Consider the following 20,703-nt stretch of genomic DNA (forward strand, 5'->3'; position numbering starts at 1 on the left):
GAAGATTGTGTGTGTCTGTCTGTCTGCCCGCTGCTGTCGCTGTTCGTTCGTTCGTTCGTCCGTCCGTCCGTCCGTCCGCCTGCTGGCTGTCCATCGCCGTCGTCATAACCGCCGCCGCCGCCACCTGCTGTTCGTCCGTCTGTTCGCCGCCGACGCCGACGCCGCCTGCTGTTCGCCGCTGCCCACCGCCGACGCCGACGCCGCCTGCTGCACGTCCGTCTGTCCGTCGCCGTTCGTCTGCAATGAGTACTCCCACCTCCACCGTCATCTACACCTCCCCCTCCCCCTCTCCCACAGTCACTTCCTGGAGTGCCGCCTCTGGCCTCCCTCCTTCCACCTCCCCTTCCCTTCCTCCACTTACCCACCCCCCTCTCTCCTCCCCTGCTGTATACCCACACCTCTACACCCTTCCTCCTGCCTCCACACCCTCAACAGCTCCCACTACTACCCCCGCCCTCACGTACGCCTCTGTTGCCGCCGCTGCTGCCGCCCCTCAGGTGGTTGGCTACCCCTCTCTCACCGACCCCGTCGCTTCGTCTTCTGCATCTCCCGCACGCATCACGTTGCGCCGAGCCACCATCGCCACCACTGAACCAGCTGCTTCTCCCGGTGCCTCCACTACGCCACAGGGATCTGCCACCCGCCACCTCCCTCTCCTCCCCGTCCCTCTCCCCTCCTCCCAGCCTCCAGTCTCCAAAAAACCCCAAAAGCGCGTCCTTACCGACTCTGCTCCCGCCACTTCCCATAAAAAATCAACGCCACCTCCCCCTCCCCCTGCCGTCACCATGGACACCACCCCTCCTCCTGCCACCCCTACCTTGGCCCCCACCCTCCACACCTTTGTCCTGTCCACTCCCGATCCTAAGTTCCTCGACGCTCGTACCCTCACCAAGGAAATACGAAAGTACTTACCTGGTGCTCCCATCTCCCAACTCATTCCCCGCAGGGACTCAGTCCTTATCAAGTCCCCGTCCCCATCATTTCACACAGACCTCCTGCGAAAACTCCCACGAGTTATGTTTGGCCCCCACGCCTCTCTGACACCCTTCCTTTCCGCTTCCACTCCTCGTCAGCCCCAGCCTCCCCGTCGCCCCCCCACCTACACCGCTGTGATCACCAAGCTCAGCCCGGTGATCACAGAGGATGAAGTGTTGGTAGAACTGAACTCCCACCCGGACTTGGAATTCCGCTCTGCTCGCCGTATCCACAATGCCTCTGGTCCCACCTACCTCATGCGGGTATTCTCTGAGTCCGCCCCGTCCATAGACCATCTCCTCACCCAGGGTGCCCTGATATACCACCGTCGCCACCCTGTTGAATCCTCCAAATCCCCTCCCCAATCCTACCGTTGCCAACGGTGCCTGATGTACAATGACCACCTGACTCCCGACTGCAAAAACCCCCCCACCTGTCCCCATTGCAAGGCCTCCCACTTTCTCAAGAACTGCCCCAACCTCGCTGCTCCTCCTTCCTGTAATACCTGCAATGGCCCCCATCCCACATACTCCCACAAGTGTAAAGCTAAACCCCCTCCAGCCACCCCTGAACTTACAGTCCCAGTTCGTCCCGTCGATCCTCCTGTCCATCCTAACAATTCCCTCCGTCCACCCCCCACGGCCGAGGACATCATCCGGTTCATTACCGTTGTACTCCAAAACATTCACCCTTTCCAGCGCCCCCACACCTTCCAACAAATATCCCTTGCTGCTCGCTCTGTTTTCCACCTGAACACCTTCGCCACTTACTCCCACAACCAAGCCCACTTCACCTTCACCCGCCTCAACACCCTAGTTTAAGTCTCTTCCCTTCCCTCTCTTCCCCCCCTCCTTCCCGTCATGGCGCGGCACGAGTCTCGCATCCTCTTCCAGAACATTCGCTCCTTCCGCTCCAACAAATACCTCCTCATGCACACCCTCTCCCACCACCAGGTCGACACCTTCCTCTTGAACGAAACCTTTCTCCAGCCCCACCATTCTATCCGCTCCTCCCCCTATATCCTCCACCGCACTGATGCTCCTGGTCCTCGTGCGCAGGGTGGAGTCGCGATTGGCCACCTTAAGCATATCCCCGTCCGGCCACAACCTCTCCTCAATGACCCCACTGAACACCTTATCCTTAGCGTCTTCTTCCCCTCCCTCACCATTACCTGTGCCACCATCTATGTCCGCTCCACTGCTCCTCTTCCTTATGACTTCATCTCACACATTGACCACACCTTCTCCACCTATGTGATTGCCGCCGACCTCAACGTCCATAGCCGCACTCCTGCTGCCCTTCGGCGGTGGCATCAGTTCCTCTCCACAATCCAGGGTGACCTTGTTCCCATTCCCCAGCACACCCGACCCGAAAGTAACACCACCCCCGATGTTGTCATTGCCTCCGCCAACCTCCTTGGGCGTATCACAGTCGCCGTCCTTGACCCCACAGGTAGCGATCACCTCCCTGTCCTTCTCACCATAACGTCTGCAAACCGCCCCCCTCCAGCTCCGCAACCTGCACCCCCTCTCAAGGTCGTCCATGACTATCGCCGTGCCAACTGGGATGCCTACCGGGACTCCATCTCCACCCAGGTCGAAAGCCACCCTCTTACCTATCGCCATCCTGACGACATCATCCGCGCCTCGTCCTTCCTTCAGACGGTAATTACTGACGCCGTGGAGGCCCATGTTCCTACTAAAACCATCCACCCACACCGTCCCACTCTCCCTCCGCGGGCTGTCCTCCTCCTCCGTGAATCCCGCCGCCTCTATCGCTCCTTCCTCCGCACTCGTGACAGGGATACACTCCAACGCCACCGGCAAATACAGCGACACGTACGGAACCTTATTACAGCAACGAAACGCCGGGACTGGCGCCAGACCTGCACACGACTCAATGCCACCCTCCCTATCAACTCCTCCCAGTACTGGTCTGCCTTCCATCGTCTTACTGGTTCCCTTTCCGCTCCCCACTACCCCCTTCTCCATGACGATCGCCCCCTTCCAGACAACCTCAGTAAGGCGAACCACTTCGCTTCCCACCTTTCCGAGGTCTTCTCCATCCCCGATGATCCCCACTTTGATTATTCTCTTTTCCCCACCGTCATGGAACGTGCTAATACCTCAGTCGCTCCACTTGCTCCTAGTCTCCAGTACTTGGGGCAGTTGCCCCCCTCCGATATCAACACTCCCATCACAGCACAAGACATTAAGCTTCTCCTCCAGTCCAAACGCAACACGGCCCCTGGTCACGACTGTGTCACCTACCGTCACCTTCGAGAAAGCCCCTATTCCTTCCTAACTGTCCTCGCCCATCTCTATAATGTCATCCTCTCTACTGGCTTCTACCCTGACCTGTGGAAGACCTCCCGCGTCCTCCTCTTCCTCAAACCCAACAAACCCCCTTCTGCCGCCTCTTCCTATCGTCCCATCTGCCTCGCCTCCGTCTTCAGTAAGGTCCTTGAATCTATCCTCTCCCACCGTATCCATCGGCACCTTGCTCAACACCACCTCCTCCCCCTTACCCAGTGTGGCTTCCGACCCTCCTTCTCTGCTGACGACCAACTCCTCAACCTTGTTCACCTTCTGTCCCTCCAGCTCAACTCCCGTCGTTCCGCCATTTTTGTTTCCCTTGACCTCCAAAATGCCTATGACCGTGTATGGCATCCCGGTCTCCTCTTTAAACTCCAAACCTACGCCCTGCCTATCAATTTTGTCCGTCTGGTCGCTTCCTTCCTCTCGCACCGTCCTTCCTATGTCACCCTCCACAACACCAACTCCCGTATCTTTTATCCCACGGCTGGCGTCCCCCAGGGTTCTGTCCTCTCCCCTCTCCTTTATCTCTTGTATACAGCTGATATGCCCAAGCCACCCCCACCAGTTCACCTTCTCCAATATGCTGATGACACCGCCTTCCTGGCTCTCTATCCTACCCTTCAAAGGTCTCAACGTACCCTCCAAACCCACCTTAACCAGTTCACCACTTGGTGTAACCAGTGGCTCCTCCGTCTGAACCCCTCCAAAACCCAGGCAATCATCATAGGCCGTACTACTCGCTCCTTTCGCCTCCAAGATTTCTACCTCACCCTTTATGGTCGTCCTATCCAACTCACCCCCACCCTGAAATACCTTGGCCTCACCCTTGACCGACACCTCACCTGGACCCCTCATCTCCTGACCATCCAGCAGAAAGCCCATTCCCGCCTCCGCCTGCTGAAACTCCTGTCCGGCCGGACATGGGGATTGCATCCTTCTACCATCCTCCACACCTACAAATCCCTCATCCGTCCTATCCTCTGTTATGCCAGCGTCGCCTGGATCTCCGCCCCCACCCGCTTTTACAAGGCTCTCCAAATCCTTGAACGCCATGCGCTCCGCCTTGCCTTCCGTATCCGCCTTCCTTCCCCCACACGGCTCCTGTATGAACTGATCCCCTTCCCCCACCTCCTCTTGTTCCTCCAACATCTCCGCATCCTTTACATTGTTTGCAGGATTGATCCCCCCCACCCTCTGGTTTCCTCCTTCCTCTCCACCCCTCGCCCGTTGCCGCGCCTCTATCGCTGTATCCCTCCCTCTCTCCACCTCCACACCCTCCATCTCCTTCATCAGGGCAATTTCCAACGCCTCCCCCTCCCGGATGACGAACTTCGCCGTGACATATACCCTTCCTTCCAACTATAACCCGGCCTTGTTCCCCCCCCCTCCCCAGGGCCCCCTTCTCCTCTTTCCTCCTTCTCCCAGAGCGGATTTTCCTCCATCCCCCCCCCCCCTGAGACCCTGCACCCCATACTTGCCTCTCTCCTTCCCACATCCCTCCCTACCTGGCCCTCTTCCGAGCGCCCCCCATTCCCCTCCCCCATCTCTTCCCCTCCCTCCCTTCTTCAGGTCTCCCTCATCTCCTTGAACCTGGCAGATCCTCTGTATTGATCATCATCAGTGTGCCACGTCAGTGTTGTTTCGTGCTGTTTCTCGTGTGCGTCCAGAGGTGTGATTTTAATTGTGTACTGCCTTGAGGTTCGCCGTCAGTGTTACGTTGTGTGCTATGCCATCCGTCAACACCTTTATGCTCCAGTCATACTGTGCCTTGTGTTCTTTTAATCGTCGCAGAGTGTGGCTTTTTGTGTGTGCTACTTTTAAACAGTTTTTTTTTTTTTTCTTTTATCCATTTTACAGTCACCCCGTTTTTTTTTTTTTTTTTTTTGTATATTGCCTTCCATGATGTTCTCCCTTTTTTATATCTATGTTCGCCTTCTTCTCTCCTTTGCTGTTTTTAAATGTCTTCTCTTGTTTTGTTCTATGTCTTTCGGCTGAAGAGCAGCGCATATGCTGCTGCCAGCCCGCCCCGATGGGGAATTGAAATACAATAAAGAAAAAAAACAAAAAAAAAAAAAAAATGTTGGGTCGAGATTCGAGGGTTGGATACCCTCACTTCTTCGTCGAAGAGTTTCACTGCCTGGGCTACTCTCAGGGTGCACCCTCGGCGTGGAAGATCCCCACCCTTGCCTTGCCGTCTGCTCGTCGTCAGTACTGCTCGCCGCCGCCGCCGCCTGGTCGCCGCCTGCCGGTGCTCGCCGCCGCCGCCTGCCGGTGCTCGCCGCCGCCGCCGCCGCCGCCGTCGTTTGGTTGCCGCCTGCCGGTCCTCACCGCCGCCGCCGTTTGGTCGCCGCCTGCCGGTGCCCGCCGCCGCCGCCGCCGCCGCCGCCGCCTGGTCGCCGCCTGCCGGTGCTCGCCGCCTGCCGCCGCCGCCGCCGCCGCCGCCGCCGCCGCCGCCGCCTGGTCACCGCCGCCGCCGCCGCCTGGTCACCGCCGCCGCCCTTCTCGCGCGCCGCCACCATGTCCCAACCCACCACCACTACCACTATCATTTTCACCTCTCCCTCCGCTGCTCCAACCACCATCACATGGAGCTCATCCTCCACCCCACTTCCCGTCCTTCCTTCTCTCCCTGTCCACCCCACCCCTGCGCCACTTTCGGCTGTACCCACCCCCAACTCCTCTTCCCCTATCACTGTCGCCCCATCGACAGCTACTGACTTTCCGCCGCTCCCCGCACTGCCTCCGACAGGCTCCAAGCCAGCACGGATCTCTGCTCGACGTTCCACAGTCTCAGTGACACCCACGCCCCCACCGTCTGCTTCTTCCGCTGCTCAGGGTGGTCCTGCCCCCCGCCATCTCCCCCTGCAACCCGTCCCCCTGCCCCCTCCCCACCCAGTGGTGTCCACGAAACCTTCCAAGCGCCCGAATGCTGACCCTTCCCCCGAAATCTCCTCCAAACAAACCCCCAATCCCCGTGACCCACCCACTCCCATGGACGCGGCCCCGACCCCCACCCCAGCCACGCCTGCCACCCACACCTTTGTCCTCTCCAATCCTGACCCTCAATTCCTTGATGCCCGCTCCCTCACCCTCGCCATCCGGAAATACTGCCCCAATGCTCCCATCTCCCAACTGATTCCTCGCAAGGACTCGGTCCTCATAAAGTCCCCCAATGCTTCCTTCCACACCGACCTCCTCTCCCGCATCCCTCGTATCCAATTTGGCCAACGTGCAACCCTCACCCCCTACCACACCCCGTCCTCTCCCCGTCAGCCTCAACCTCCCCGACGTCCGCCGACCTTCACCGCTGTGATCACGAAACTTAGCCCCGTGATCACGGAGGCTGAGGTGTTGGCGGAACTCAACTCCCGGCCCGACATCGAAATCCGCTCGGCCCGTCGCATCTTCAATGATGCCGGGCCGACTTTTCTCATGCGGATATTCACTGAATCCTCCTCCTCCATTGACCGCCTCCTCACCGAGGGAGCCCTCATCTACAATCAGCGCCATAAGGTGGACCCCTCCTGTTCCCCTGTCCAATCCCACCGCTGCCAACGCTGTCTCACCTACAATGACCACGTTACCTCTGCCTGCAAGAACCCCCCTACTTGTCCCCACTGCAAAGCCTCCCACTTCCTCAAGCATTGCCCCAACCTCACCTCTCCCCCCTCCTGCAACACTTGTAATGAACCACATCCTACCTACTCCTCGAAGTGTAAAGCGAAACCTCCACCAGTAACCCCTGAGCTCACCGTCCCTGTCCGTCCTGTTGATGACCCCATCCACCCCAACAACTCGCTCCGCCCTCCCCCTACTGCTGAGGACATCATCCGTTTCACCACCATTGTGCTCCAAAACATCCACCCCTTCCAGCGCTCCCACACTCTTTCCCAAATCGCCCTCGCTGCCCATTCCATCTTCCATCTTACCACCTATGCCACTTACTCCCACAACCAGGCCCACTTCACCTTCACCCCCCTCACCACCCTCGTCTAACTCTCCATTCCCATGGTACAACAACCGTACCGTATCCTGTACCACAACATTCGCTCCCTGCCCACCCACAAACTCCTCTTCCTCCACACCCTACGTCAGCACCGCGTGGATGCCTTCGTCCTCAATGAAACCTTCCTTCAGCCCCGTATCTCCGTCTCCACTGCCCCTTACACCCTACATCCTAGCGATAACCCGTACCCTCTGGCACGTGGCGGAGTTGCTATAGGCCACCTCAAGCACCTCCCTGTCCGGCCCCAACCTCTCCTTAACAATCCTGCCGAGCATCTCACCCTCAGCCTCTTCTTCCCCGCCCTTACCATCACCTGTGCCACCATTTATGTCCGCCCTCGCACCCCCATCCCGTATGATTTCCTGGCCCACATTGACCGCACCTTCTCCACCTACGTGATTCCCGCCGACCTCAATATCCACAGCCGCGATCCTGCCGACCTCCGGCGGTGGCATCAGTTTCTCACCACTCTCCAGGGAGACCTGGTTCCCCTGCCCCAGCACACCCGGCCCGAATCCAACACCACTCCTGATGCAGTCCTTGCCTCTCCCAACCTCCTTGGGCGCATCACCGCGGATGTCCTTGACCTCATTGGCAGTGACCATGCTCCTGTCCTCCTCACTATCTCTAACGGTCGCCATCCCCGCCACGCTCCTCGCCCTGACGTCCCTCCTAAACTTGTCCATGATTACTCCCGTGCCAACTGGGATGCCTACCGGGATTCCATTCACACCCAGGTTGACAGCCACGACCTTACCCTCCAGTCTCCTGATGACATCTCTCGCACTGCTGCCTTCCTGCACCAGACCTTGTCTGACGCCGTCGCCACCCATATCCCCACCAAAGCCGTCCACCCTCACCGCCCCGCCCTGCCTCCACAGGCCATCCTTCTCCTTCGGGAGTCCCGCCGATTCTACCGCTCTTTTCTCCGCACTCGTGACCGGGATACACTTACCCGCCACCGGCAATTACAGCGACACATCCGCAACCTGCTTGTTGCGAAGAAACGCCGAGCCTGGCGCCAGACATGTACCCACCTCAACACCACGCTCCCCATCAACTCTTCCAAGTATTGGCCTGCTTTCCACCGCCTTATTGGGAACCGCCCCACCCCCCAGTACCCTCTCCTCCTTAATGACCGTCCCTTTCCTGACAACCTCAGTAAGGCCAACCACTTTGCCTCCCACCTCTCTGATGTTTTTTCCATCCCAGATGATCCCCACTTTGATTATTCCCTCTTCCCTGATGTCATGGACCGTACGAATACCTCTGTTCCTCCCCTTGCTCCTAGCTTCCAGTACTTGGGCCACACCCCACCATCTGCACTTAACACTCCCATCACTACACAGGACATCAGCCTCACACTCCGCACTAAACGCAACACTGCTCCCGGCCACGACTGCGTTACCTACCGCCACCTCAAACACTGCCCTCCCTCCTTCCTTTCCCTCCTTGCCGCCCTCTACAATGTCATCCTTGCCACTGGCTTCTATCCCGACCTGTGGAAAACCTCCCGTATCCTGATGTTCTCCAAACCCAATAAGCCTCCATCTGATGCCTCTTCCTATCGTCCTATCTGTCTCACGTCGGTGTTCAGCAAGCTCTTGGAATCCATCCTTTCCCGGCGCATCCATCTCCACCTCCACCAAAACCACCTCCTCCCAAACACCCAATGTGGCTTTCGACCTTCCTTCTCTGCTGATGACCAACTCCTCCGCCTCACTCATCTCCTCTCCCTCCAGCTTAACTCCCGTCGCTCCGCCATTTTTGTCTCACTTGACCTTGAAAAGGCCTACGACCGTGTCTGGCATCCCGGTCTCCTGTTTAAACTCCAAACCTACGCCCTTCCTATCAACTACATCCGTCTGGTGGCCTCCTTCCTCTCCCGCCGCCCCTCCTACGTTACCATCCATCATGCCAATTCCTGCACCTTCTACCCCTCTGCCGGTGTGCCCCAGGGCTCTGTCCTCTCCCCTCTCCTCTACCTCCTGTACACAGCAGATATGCCCCAACCCCCCCCCCCTCCAGTGCACCTCTTGCAATATGCTGATGACACCGCATTCCTCGCCCTCGCTCCTACCCTCCAACGGTCCCAACGCCTTCTCCAGAATCACCTTGACCTTTTTGCTGCATGGTGTAACCAATGGCTCCTGAAACTCAATCCTTCCAAGACCCAGGCAATCATCGTAGGTCGTACCACTCGCTCCTTCCGGCTCCTGGATTTCTCCCTTACTGTCTGCGCACGTCCTGTCCGTCTCACCCCCACCCTCACCTACCTTGGCCTCACCATTGACCGTCACCTCACCTGGATCCCTCATCTCCGATCCATCCAATCCAAAGCCCACAACCGCCTCCGCCTCCTCAAACTCCTCTCTGGCCGGACATGGGGGTTGCACCCCTCTACCATCCTCCACACCTACAAATCCTTAATCCGTCCCATCCTCTGTTATGCCAGTCCTGCCTGGATATCTGCCCCCCCCAAATTCTATCAGTCCCTCCAGATCCTTGAGCGTCATGCACTCCGCCTCGCCTTCCGTATCCGCCTCCCGTCCCCCACGCGGCTCCTCTATGATCTCATTCCTTTCCCCCATCTGCTCCTCTTCCTCGAACATATCCGCATCCTCTACACCTCCCGCCGTCTTGAACCCCCTCACCCCCTGGTTGCTCCTCTCCTCTCCCATCCTCGCCCCCTGCCCCGTCTTCACCGTTGTCCCCCCCTACCCTCCATCTCTACACCCTCCATCTCCTTTCCCAAGGTGGCTTCCGTCAACTCCCCCTCCCGGATGATGCCCTCTCTCCCTCCATTTATCCTTCCTATCAACTCTGATCCTCCCTTCCCCTCCTTTCCTCTGTCCTTTCCCTGGGCTCCCTCTTCCCCCCCCTTCCGTCCTGTTTCCTCCCCACTACACCTCTCCCTACCTCCCTTCTCCCCCCCAGTCCTTTTGTATTCCCCTCCTCTGCCTACCCCCCCTCCCTGTCGCGTCTGCCCCCCACCCCTCTTATGGGTCCTCATCCTCCATCAGCTCCTTTCCCGGTTCCCCCCCCCCTTCGCTTTTACTCTCCTTTCCCCCCCTTTTTGTTTTCCCATCTCCTGTTCAGTTTCCCCCCACCTGCTCTCGACTGTGGTGTCACCTTTGCCGACTTTTTCGTGCTGTGTTTAGTGACTATTCAGTGTTGTGTTGCGAACAGAAACCATGCTGTCGCTGGGTGTGCGTTTTATATACTTTGCGAACAGAGTCCAGACTGTCGCCGTGTTTTTTTAATTGTCTATTGTTTCCCCTGTCTGCTCCGTATGTATTTTTATTCGCTTCATCATCCCTCTGTTGTTTGTTTTCATTTCCCCATTTTCTTTTCACCTTGTTACTCAATGAGTCCCCGATTTTATCGCCTGTTTTTTATTCTTATTTATTCTCCTGCTCTTTGTCAGAAAACCTGTAGGCTGCAGAGCGGCGTCCTAAGCTGCTGCCAGCCCGCCCCCTTCGGGGGGAATTGAAATTCAATAAAGAAAAAAACAAAAAAAAAAAAAAAAAAAAAATGTTGGGTCCTCCGGCGGTACGCCGCAAGGTTACCGCCCTTCGATAGTGCCATTTTCGCGCTAATCGAAGTGCTAGGGGTTCCAGGTGCCAGCCAGCCAGCCAGCAAGCCAGCAGCAGCAGTTCCCGGTCCCGGCCTGCAGCAGTGGTCCCGCAGCCAGCCAGCCAGCCAGCCAGCCAGCCAGCCCTCCGGTGGCAGCAGCAGTCCAGCCAGCAGCAGCAGCAGCAGCAGCCGCCGCCGCCGCCCCGGCCCCGTCCGCGGCAGCAGCGTCCCTGCCTCTCGCCGTCGCCGTCGCCGTCGCCGTCGCCGTCCGTCGTCTCCCAGTGTGTGTCCTGTCCTTTTAGTGCTGTGTTTTTTCTTTCTTCTTCTTGTCATCATGTCCGCCCCCACCACCACTGTCACTACTACCACCACCGCCATCGTGTATACGTCCCCTTCCGCCGCCTCCACCACTATCACTTGGTGTGCCCAGTCCCACCCCCCTCCTTCCATCCCTCCCCTCCTCTCTATCCCTTCGCCCTCGCTCTTTGTCGCCCCCTCTCCCGCATCTTCCTCTCGTTCTGATCCTTTCCCCCCACTCCCCCAGCCTGTCACTGCAGCTCCGGCTAGGGTGGTGGCCCGCCGGGCCACTGCCCACGCCCAGCTCTCCCCGTCGCCATCGCCATCGCCATCACCGCCGCTTCCGCCACCACCGTCATCATCGTCACCATCACCATCACTGCCACATTCGCCTGCACCGTCACAGTCACTATGTCTGGCGCCGACTGCTGCGTCCGTGCCGGGACCTGTCCCTTCCCACCACCTCCCCATCGTTCCTGTCCCTCCTGTCACCACCCGCCCATCTGCCGCTGTCAAACGCCCTAGTGGCGCCTCCACTTCCTCTGCTCCTAAAAAGGCTCCACCCCGCCCCCATCCCCACCCCAAAATGCCATGGACGTCTCCCCACCAGGCCCCGCTCCCTCCTCCTCCTCCTCCTCCCCACCCGGTCTCTACAAATATCTCCTGTCCCGTCCCGATCCTTCCTTCCTCGAGGCCCGGAATCTCTCCCTCCTCCTCCGCCAACATTTCCCTGGCGCCCCCATCTCTCTCCTTACTCCCAGACGGGATTCTGTTCTTATCTCCTCCCCCAGCCCAACCCTCCATACTGACATCCTCTCCCGCCTCCCCATCACCCGTTTTGGTCCTCACGCCTCCCTCACCCCTGCTCCCTCCCCATCTCCTACCCGCCAACCCCAACCCCCGCGTCGCCCGCCGACCCTCACCGCCGTGATCACTCGGCTTAGCCCGTCGATCACGGAGGAGGAGGTGCTGGCGGAGCTGAAGGCCCATCCCACCCTGGAGGTGCGGGCAGTCCGCCGCATTTTCAACGCGACCGGCCCCACCCGCCTTATGCGGGTTTTCTCTGAGGATGCCCCCTCCATTGACCGTCTCCTGAAGGAGGGTGCCCTCCTCTTCAATCAGCGGTACAAGGTCGACCCCTCCCGTTCCCCCCCTCAATCCCTGCGCTGCCAGAGATGTCTGCGCTACAATGCACATCCAACAGCAGAGTGCCGCGAGGCCCCCACCTGCCCGCATTGTCGGCAAGCGCACTTCCTCCGGCAGTGCCCCAACCTCCAATCCCCTCCCTCCTGTAATACCTGCAGCCTCCCCCACCCCACCTACTCCCAAAAGTGTAAAGCCCGACCCCCTCCCACCACTCCTGAACTCACCGTACCTGTCCGTCCCCTGGACGCCCCCACCCCTCCTGGCAATTCCCTTCGTCCCCCCCCCCCACTGCTGAGGACATCATCAGGTTCCTCACCATTGTCCTCCAAAACGTCCATCCCTTTCAGCGCCCCCACACCTTACAACAGATCTCCCTCGCCGCCCGTTCCATATTCCACCTTAAAATGTACGCCACCTTTTCCAATAACCAGGGCCATTTCACCTTCTCCCACCTTGACACCCTCGTATAAGTCCTTATCATGGCGCGACAGCATCATATCCTTTTCAACAATATCCGCTCCCTTCCCGCCAACAAGAACCTCTTCCTGCACACCCTTGCTACCCACCGTGTGGATGCCTTCCTCCTCAATGAAACCTTCCTCCAACCCCACCACTCCATCCACACCTCCCCCTATCTCCTCCACCGCTCCGATAATCCCCTCCCAGTTGCGCGTGGCAGAGTTGCCATTGGCCACCACCGCCAGATCCCCGTTCGGCTCCAGCCTCTCCTTCCCGACCCCACCGAACACCTGATCCTTAGTCTCTTCTTTCCCGGCCTTACCATTACCTGTGCCACCATCTATGTCCACCCCAACGCCCCTCTTCCTTTCGACTTCCTCTCCCACATCGACCGTACCTTCTCCTCCTACGTGATCGCCGCCGACCTCAACATCCATAGTCGCTCCGCTGCCCAGTTACGGCGGTGGCATCGGTTCCTCTCCTCCCTTCAAGGCGACCTCATCCCCATCCCCCAGCACACTCGTCCCGAATCCAACTCCACTCCCGATGTTATCCTCTCCTCCCCCAACCTCCTTGGGCGCATTACGGTGGATGTCCTGGAGCCTATTGGTAGCGACCATCTCCCTGTCCTCCTCACCGTTTCAGACGGCCGTCGCCCCCGCCCCGACCCTCGTCATGACCCTCCCCCTAAGTACATCCATGACTATTCCCGTGCCAACTGGAATGCCTACCGGGATACCCTCTCCACTCAGGTCGATAGCCACCCTCTCGCCTACCGCCATCCCGATGATGTCACCCATGCCGCCTCCTTTCTCCAGCAGACCTTGTCTGAGGCCGTGGAGGCCCACGTCCCTACTGTTGCCATCCACCCCCACCGTCCTACCTTACCACCACAGGCCGTCCTCCTCCTCCGTGAATCCCGTTGTCTCTACCGTGCCTTCCTCCGCACGCGTGACCCGGACACCCTACGACGCCACCGGCAACTACAGCGACACATTCGAAATTTGCTCGCGGCCAAGAAACGCCGGGACTGGCGACAGACATGCACCCGTTTAAATGCTACCCTCCCTATAAACTCGTCCAAGTTCTGGACCGCCTTCCGTCGCCTTACCGGAACTAAACCCTCCCCCTACTATCCTCTTCTCCACGATGATCACCCCTTCCCTGACGCCCTTAGTAAGGCCAATCACTTTGCCTCCTACCTGTCCGATGTGTTTTCCATCCCTGATGATCCCCAGTTCGATTACTCCCTCTTCCCAGATATCCGCGATCGAACTGACACCTCTGTCCCTCCCCTCGCTCCTGGTTTCCAGTACTTGGACAACATTCCACACACGGACCTTAATGCCCCCATCACCACACAGGATCTCATCAATACCCTCCGCACCAAACGCAACACCGCTCCTGGTCACGATCGTGTCACCTACCGTCACCTTCGTGAAGCTCCTGTCTCTTTTCTCTCCACCCTGGCCAGGCTCTACAATGTAGTCCTGTCCACCGGTTACTACCCCGACCTGTGGAAAACCTCCCATATCCTCATGTTCCTCAAACCGCCGTCCGCCGTCTCCTCCTACCGTCCCATCAGCCTTACCTCGGTCTTCAGCAAGGTCCTGGAATCTATCCTCACCCGCCACATCCACCAGCATCTCCGCCAGCACCGCCTCCTCCCCGTTACCCAGTGTGGCTTTCGGCCGTCCTTCTCTTCCGACGATCTTCTCCTTCACCTCACTCATCTCCTTTCCGAACAGCTCAATTCCCGTCGCTCCGCAATCTTCCTCTCTCTTGACCTCGAACGCGCATATGACCGCGTATGGCATTCCGGTCTCCTCTTCAAGCTCCAAACCTTCGCCCTTCCCATTAACTACGTTCGTCTGATCGGTTCCTTTCTCTCCCACCATCCATAACACCGATTCCTACACCTTTTTCCCCTCCGCCGGTGTGCCCCAAGGCTCCGTCCTCTCCCCCCTTCTGTACTTGTTGTACACGGCGGACATGCCGCCGCCGTCACCCCCCGTCCACCTTCTCCAGTTTGCCGATGACACCGCCTTCCTTGCCCTTGCCCCCACCCTGCGACGCTCCCAACACCTTCTCCAATCCCATCTTGACCGGTTCACCGCTTGGTGCAACCAGTGGTTGCTCAAGGTCAATCCTTCTAAAACCCAGGCGATCATTGTAGGCAAAACCACTCCCTCCTTCCGCCTCCTTGATTTCTATCTCACCGTTTATGGCCGTCCCATCGCTCTCACCCCCAACCTTAAGTACCTTGGCGTCACCCTCGACCGTCGCCTCTCCTGGACTCCCCATCTCCAGACAATCCAAGCCAAGGCACGTTCCCGTCTCCGTCTCCTCAAGCTCCTTTCCGGCCGAACGTGGGGTCTGGACCCCTCCACCATCCTCCACACCTATAAGTCCCTCATCCGCCCTATCCTCTGTTACGCCCATCCAGCCTGGATCTCCGCCCCCCCTTCCTTTTATAAATCCCTCCAAATCCTTGAACGCCATGCTCTCCGCCTTGCCTATCGCATCCGTCTCCCTTCCCCCACGCGGATCCTGTATGACCTTATCCCCTTCCCCCACCTCCTCCTCTTCCTCGAAAGGATACGAATCCTATACACCTCCCATAAACTCGATCCTCCTCACCCGCTCGTCTCCCCGATCCTCTCCCACCCCCGCCCGCTGCCGCGCCTGTACTCCCATGTCCCACCCGGTCTCCATCTCTCCACCCTCCTAACCCTCTCCCAAGGTGGCTTCCGCCAGCTCCCTCTCTCTGATGATGTCCTCGTCCCCTTCATCTACCCCTCCTATCAACTTTGACCCTGCCCCGCCCCCCACTTCCCGTGTCCTTTCCATTCGGCACCCTCCCTCCCTTCTCTTCTCTTCCCTTCTTTTTCCATCTCCCTGTCCCCTCCCTTCCCCTTCTTCCCCCGGGCTTCCTCTCCCCCTTCCTCCCTCCCCCCTATCTCCCCTGCCCGTGGCATCTCTGCTCTCCCCTCTCGCTCTCCCACTCCCCTTTCTCCTCCTCCTCTCTTGGCAGGTCCCCGGACTCGCACACGTATAGTGAACATTCGCGCGCCGGAGATCGTCGCCTTTTGTGTCTCGTGTGTGTGACGTCGTATAGTGTTTTTGGTGTCCGCCGTCCCACTCCTACGTTCACTTGTGCCGTCGGACTCATCAGTGTTTTGTGCGCCGTGCCAACGTGTTTTCAGTGTTGTTATCGTCACATGTGAACGACTCCGTGTTTTTTATGTCTCTGTGACTTCTCTCTTTTGCCCGTCACTTTGTTCATTGTCATTCACCATGTTGTATACTCTTGTAAAACGCAATGGCTGAAGAGCGGCGTAGTGTGCCGCTGCCAGCCTACCTGAGTTGTACAGGCTTTAAAATAACAATAAAGTAAAAAAAAAAAAAAAAAAAAATGTTGGGTGTAACCATTAGTGAACTCGTTTGTTTTAATTTTTGGAAGGTTCGTGCCGTTAGGTGCGAACCGCGAATAACATAGATATACTAGTGATGGGCTAAATTGCGATTTTCCTATATCAGTGATTTATGTGAATGCTACTTTTCAGTATCTGTTATTCTTAACTGAGATTTGTCGCAGTTAAGAGTCGCAGTTAAGGAACCTAAGTCGCGTATCCCTCCGCCACTGCTATTTCTGCTACTTCTGCGATTTCTGCGACTTCTGCTACTTCTGCGACTTCTGCGATTTCTGCTACTTCTGCGATTTCTGTGACTTCTGCTACTTCTGCGATTTCTGTGACTTCTGCTACTTCTGCGATTTCTGTGACTCCTGCGATTTCTGCGACGTACCACCGTATGAAAAAGTTACATCTGTCCACACAGAAAATTGCATCTCAACAAACCTGTCATTGGTAAGTATGTTTTACGTTTATTCTTCCGCTGGCTTTAATTTTGTATTAAAGAAACAACTGTGAAAATATTAATAATGTAATTAATATGTAAGTAGCCGCACAGTACCGTAATAGTTCGTGTTTAGAAAATGAATTCTAACATATTGTTATGTTCATAGGTACCTGAACTACATTTCAGTCACTCAGTAAAGAGATAATTCAAAATATCATTGTCAACAGATCTGAAGAAATTGCCTGTCTTTAGACCGTTTTCGTCAGACGAGAGGTTAGTTTCTATGCGTTTTGATGGACTTAATTACTTCAGTGAGATCGTTCTTGCGAATGTGATATAGCAAATATTAGCAATCTACTCTGTCAATTATATTGCTAGTAATTACTGACAGCAAAAATTGTTTAATAATCCTTGTGTTTTTGCAGACGCAGTTCTGACTGATTACTGGTTGCTGTACATATCTATCCACATCAAGGCTGTTGAGAGAGACTCGTGAAGATTCAAGACAGCTCTTAGAAGATTTGCAGTTTAAAAGTGAAATAATTATGAAATAAGTGTGCGACTGATTAAAGTGTTTTATTGAAGTTGTTGTGCGATTTTAAAGGAATAATAAATGTTAAATAAATTGAGTGAATAATAAAAATCTCATTTTCCACATGTTAAGTCGTCCTATATCCGTAATTTTCCGCCACTTATTTATTGGTAAACACTTGTTGGATACAGATGTGCCGCCCCCCCCCCCCCCCTTTCTCCACAATCTTGGTGTGACACTGACATGTAACATATCCCAAAGTCTACAATATGCATTTTGAGGCTGTTGTTATGAAAGTGGGGAAGTACAGATCTTCCAGTTAAATCAGGAATAGCTTAAGTGCATTACTTGAAAGTGACACAGGAAAAGCTTACTTATGTAGGTGGTAGTAGTGTCGGCAAAAAGTTCTTGTGTGTGAAGTTGCCATGTAGAACACCAGGTGTAAAACTTTTCTCCCGAGGCTTGAACTGTGTCGGAAGAAAAGTGAGGCATTCATATGACTGTTTTCATTTCGCTACACTTATACAGATGTCTGAGTTCTGCTGTGTTAACATTGCAAAGTCCTGTAGGCATGTGGAGTATTAACAAAAACTGTCATATTGGAAGCAGAATCAAACACATTTGTTACGTTACTTGATATTTTCAGGAGAAAAAGGCAATGTTGCTTCTTATTAATATAATACATTCAGAGTCACAGCAGTATTTGACCAACCATAACTGATGCTGAATGTGCATGTCGTCATATAATATGAAGGGCTTATTTCAATAGTGGTACAAGTCCATTACCAACACTTTTCTGTCTATAATGCTTCTGAAATTAGTGATCCAAACAAACATAAATAAAGGTTCATCTCTAGCAAGAAGCCATATGCTTGAATATTTCTGGTATCTCAACTGCAGATTTTTCAGCGCTCATTTAACTTTACGACTCTATATCTCAAAATTAACAAAAATGGACTTGTACCACTACCGAAATAAGCCCCTCATATGCACACACAGCACATCGATCTCGTGAGGCACAAGGCTCTCATAACGAAGTACGTACGTCGGTCAACAGATGACACAAGGAAAAGTATGTTAACTGCGCTTTTTAGTTGCTACTTGCGACTCTTAGTTGCGATTTGTCACAGAAATCGCAGTTTGACTCGGTAGCGAATAGCGTAGTACGAACTTTGCTCAACAGATGGCAGTGCTAACTGCGCTTTTTAGTTGCTACTTGCGACTCTTAGTTGCGATTTGTCACGGAAATCGCAGTTAGACTCCATAGCGTACCGCAGAGATGGACGTAGTACGAACTTTGGCCAACAGATGCCACTGTTAACCGCGCTTTTTAGTTGCTACTTGCGACTCTTAGTTGCGACTTGTCACGGAAATCGCAGTTAGACTCCATAGCGTACCGCAGAGATGGACGTAGTACGAACTTCGACCAACAGATGCCACTGTTAACCGCGCTTTTTAGTTGCTACTTGCGACTCTTAGTTGCGACTTGTCACTGAAATCGCAGAAAGCAGTGCTAAATTCGACCAATAGATGGCTCACGTCTTTGAATATGAAATACTATTTGCGACTGCTAACTGTGACTGAAATCGCAGATTCTGTAAAGTTGCTACTGTGATATCTGTGACTTCTCAGTCACTGTGATTTCTAACAGATACGCGATTTCCTGCCCACCACTAATAGATACTGTAATGAGGCCTAAAGCAGTGATGCATGTTAGTCACAATTACGTGTTTGTAAGTAGACGGTCCTACGATTATTATTTACAATTTTTGGAGGGTTCGTGCCTCTAGGTGCGAACCGGCAAATACATTGATAATGGTATAAGGCGTAAAGTGGCGAGGGATGTTAGTCAAAATTACGTGTCTGTAAGTGCACGGTTTTATTTTAATTTACTGAATGCACTAGAGAGCTCCCCATTTCTCTCCAGCCACCATGCATGGAGAGCTGCATCGAGCCAGTACCAGGACTGAAGGCGCCAACAACCCTTGTCCTGAAAATGGTTGTTGCTGCATGTGTTATTTTTGGTCGTTTGATTGTTTTGTAATGTTTTAAATTTGCAACTACAGACAGCCGTTTTTTGTTGTATGTCTTTTTTTTGCTGATTTAATTTTCCTTAGTGAGATTTTTATTATATTTTGTCATGTTCCTCATTTAGATTTCCCGTTATGATGTCACCTAAATATTTAAATTGATTATCGATTTTGATTTCCTGTTCTTCCGCTGTATTTTTGTGGACCAGCTGGCATAATTTGTTTTTGCAAATGGTATTCTGAGGGCGAGTTTCTGTGCTATTTTTTTAATGATTTAACTACTTTAGTAGTTTCTTGAACGTTCTTGGCTAGGAGCATATTATCAGCAACAAATCCCAAGCAGTTTAACCTTTTATCAGTTTTCACACTTCCAATTCTTATGTTCTTTGCGTTGTCCTTGTACCATTCTCTCATTACATATTCCAGTGCTCAGTCGAACAGTAATGATAATAGGCATTCACCTTGTCTTACGCCTATTGTTATGAGGAATGTTTCAGAAATTTTTTCTCTAAGCCTTACTTTCAATTTAGTGTTGTTTAGAGAAAGTTCTACTAGTTTAATTAATTTTGGATAAAGTCTCAGATTTCTAAGAATTTTTAAAACTGGAGTTCCATGGAGACATTGAATGGCTTCTTAAAGTTTACAAACGTTATTGCCAGAGATTGTTCTGTCTCCTACAGCACACCATAATCAACTTTAAACTAATGACCTGCTCTGCACATTGTGGTATAATGTTCAGGGAATGGCTACATAGTCCATCTTTCTGTTAGTCATGTGTAACGAGATATTGACTGTGTGACTTAAATATATTCACATTTCAGCAACAGCCTTACCAGATTTTGATCTGTGAGTTCTCCTTCAACATCTAGGAAATTTTAAGAACCTGATTTGTTAGGTTTGGTTTTTGTTGTGTTATTTGCACCGATCTGTAAGATATATTTGCCTTTTTCACAGTCCAAACGTTTATGAAATGCTTCTGTCATGGTTTCAGCACTTTCTTTGTTACTGTGTGTCTTCTATCTTTATTCTCAAATATTACCGTTAATAGTTAGTACTACTGCAGTTGTTTCCCAAGGATTTTGCAGTAACTCCTGGAAGTTGTTTTGTTGTTTTGAGGCTGATAGTTTTTTGTTTTTTCTTGTAATAGATATCAGTTCACCTAGGTCATTTCTTAATTTGATGATTTGTTTTATTTGGTGCTACTTCTCATTTTTAATCAGCTGAGGTGGGTTGGAACTCATTTTCTTTAAAGGTGTGAATTTGATTTTAATTTCAACTATATAGTGGTCTGAGCCTGTGTCTTCTCCTCTCATTGAAGTCATAGTGTAATTTTGTAGATACAGGTCTACTCAATAAGCGGTGGCAGGAGAAAACATATACAAATATTGTAGAAATACTCAAGTTTAGGAGCCAGTGGCTCCTTCTTCTTGTAGAAGCATTGAAGGGGAAACAAGAGGGGTGAAGGATAAGGCTGGTGAGGTTTGGGAAAAGTGTAGTGTCTGA

At 54.0% G+C, this 20,703-nt stretch overlaps 1 protein-coding gene across 1 annotated transcript in view; it reads left to right on the forward strand.

The window, feature by feature from the left end:
- LOC124719659 (putative sodium-dependent multivitamin transporter) overlaps nt 1-20,703 on the forward strand; it is a 176,930-nt gene that overhangs the window by 37,572 nt on the left and 118,655 nt on the right. Inside the window, exon 3 of the mRNA XM_047244871.1 lies at nt 10,976-11,081. Coding sequence (XP_047100827.1) covers nt 10,976-11,081 — 106 coding nt within the window. The remainder of the gene's footprint in view (nt 1-10,975; nt 11,082-20,703) is intronic.

This window comes from Schistocerca piceifrons, chromosome 11 (assembly GCF_021461385.2).
Source record: "Schistocerca piceifrons isolate TAMUIC-IGC-003096 chromosome 11, iqSchPice1.1, whole genome shotgun sequence".
In the NCBI taxonomy this organism is placed as follows: domain Eukaryota; kingdom Metazoa; phylum Arthropoda; class Insecta; order Orthoptera; family Acrididae; genus Schistocerca; species Schistocerca piceifrons.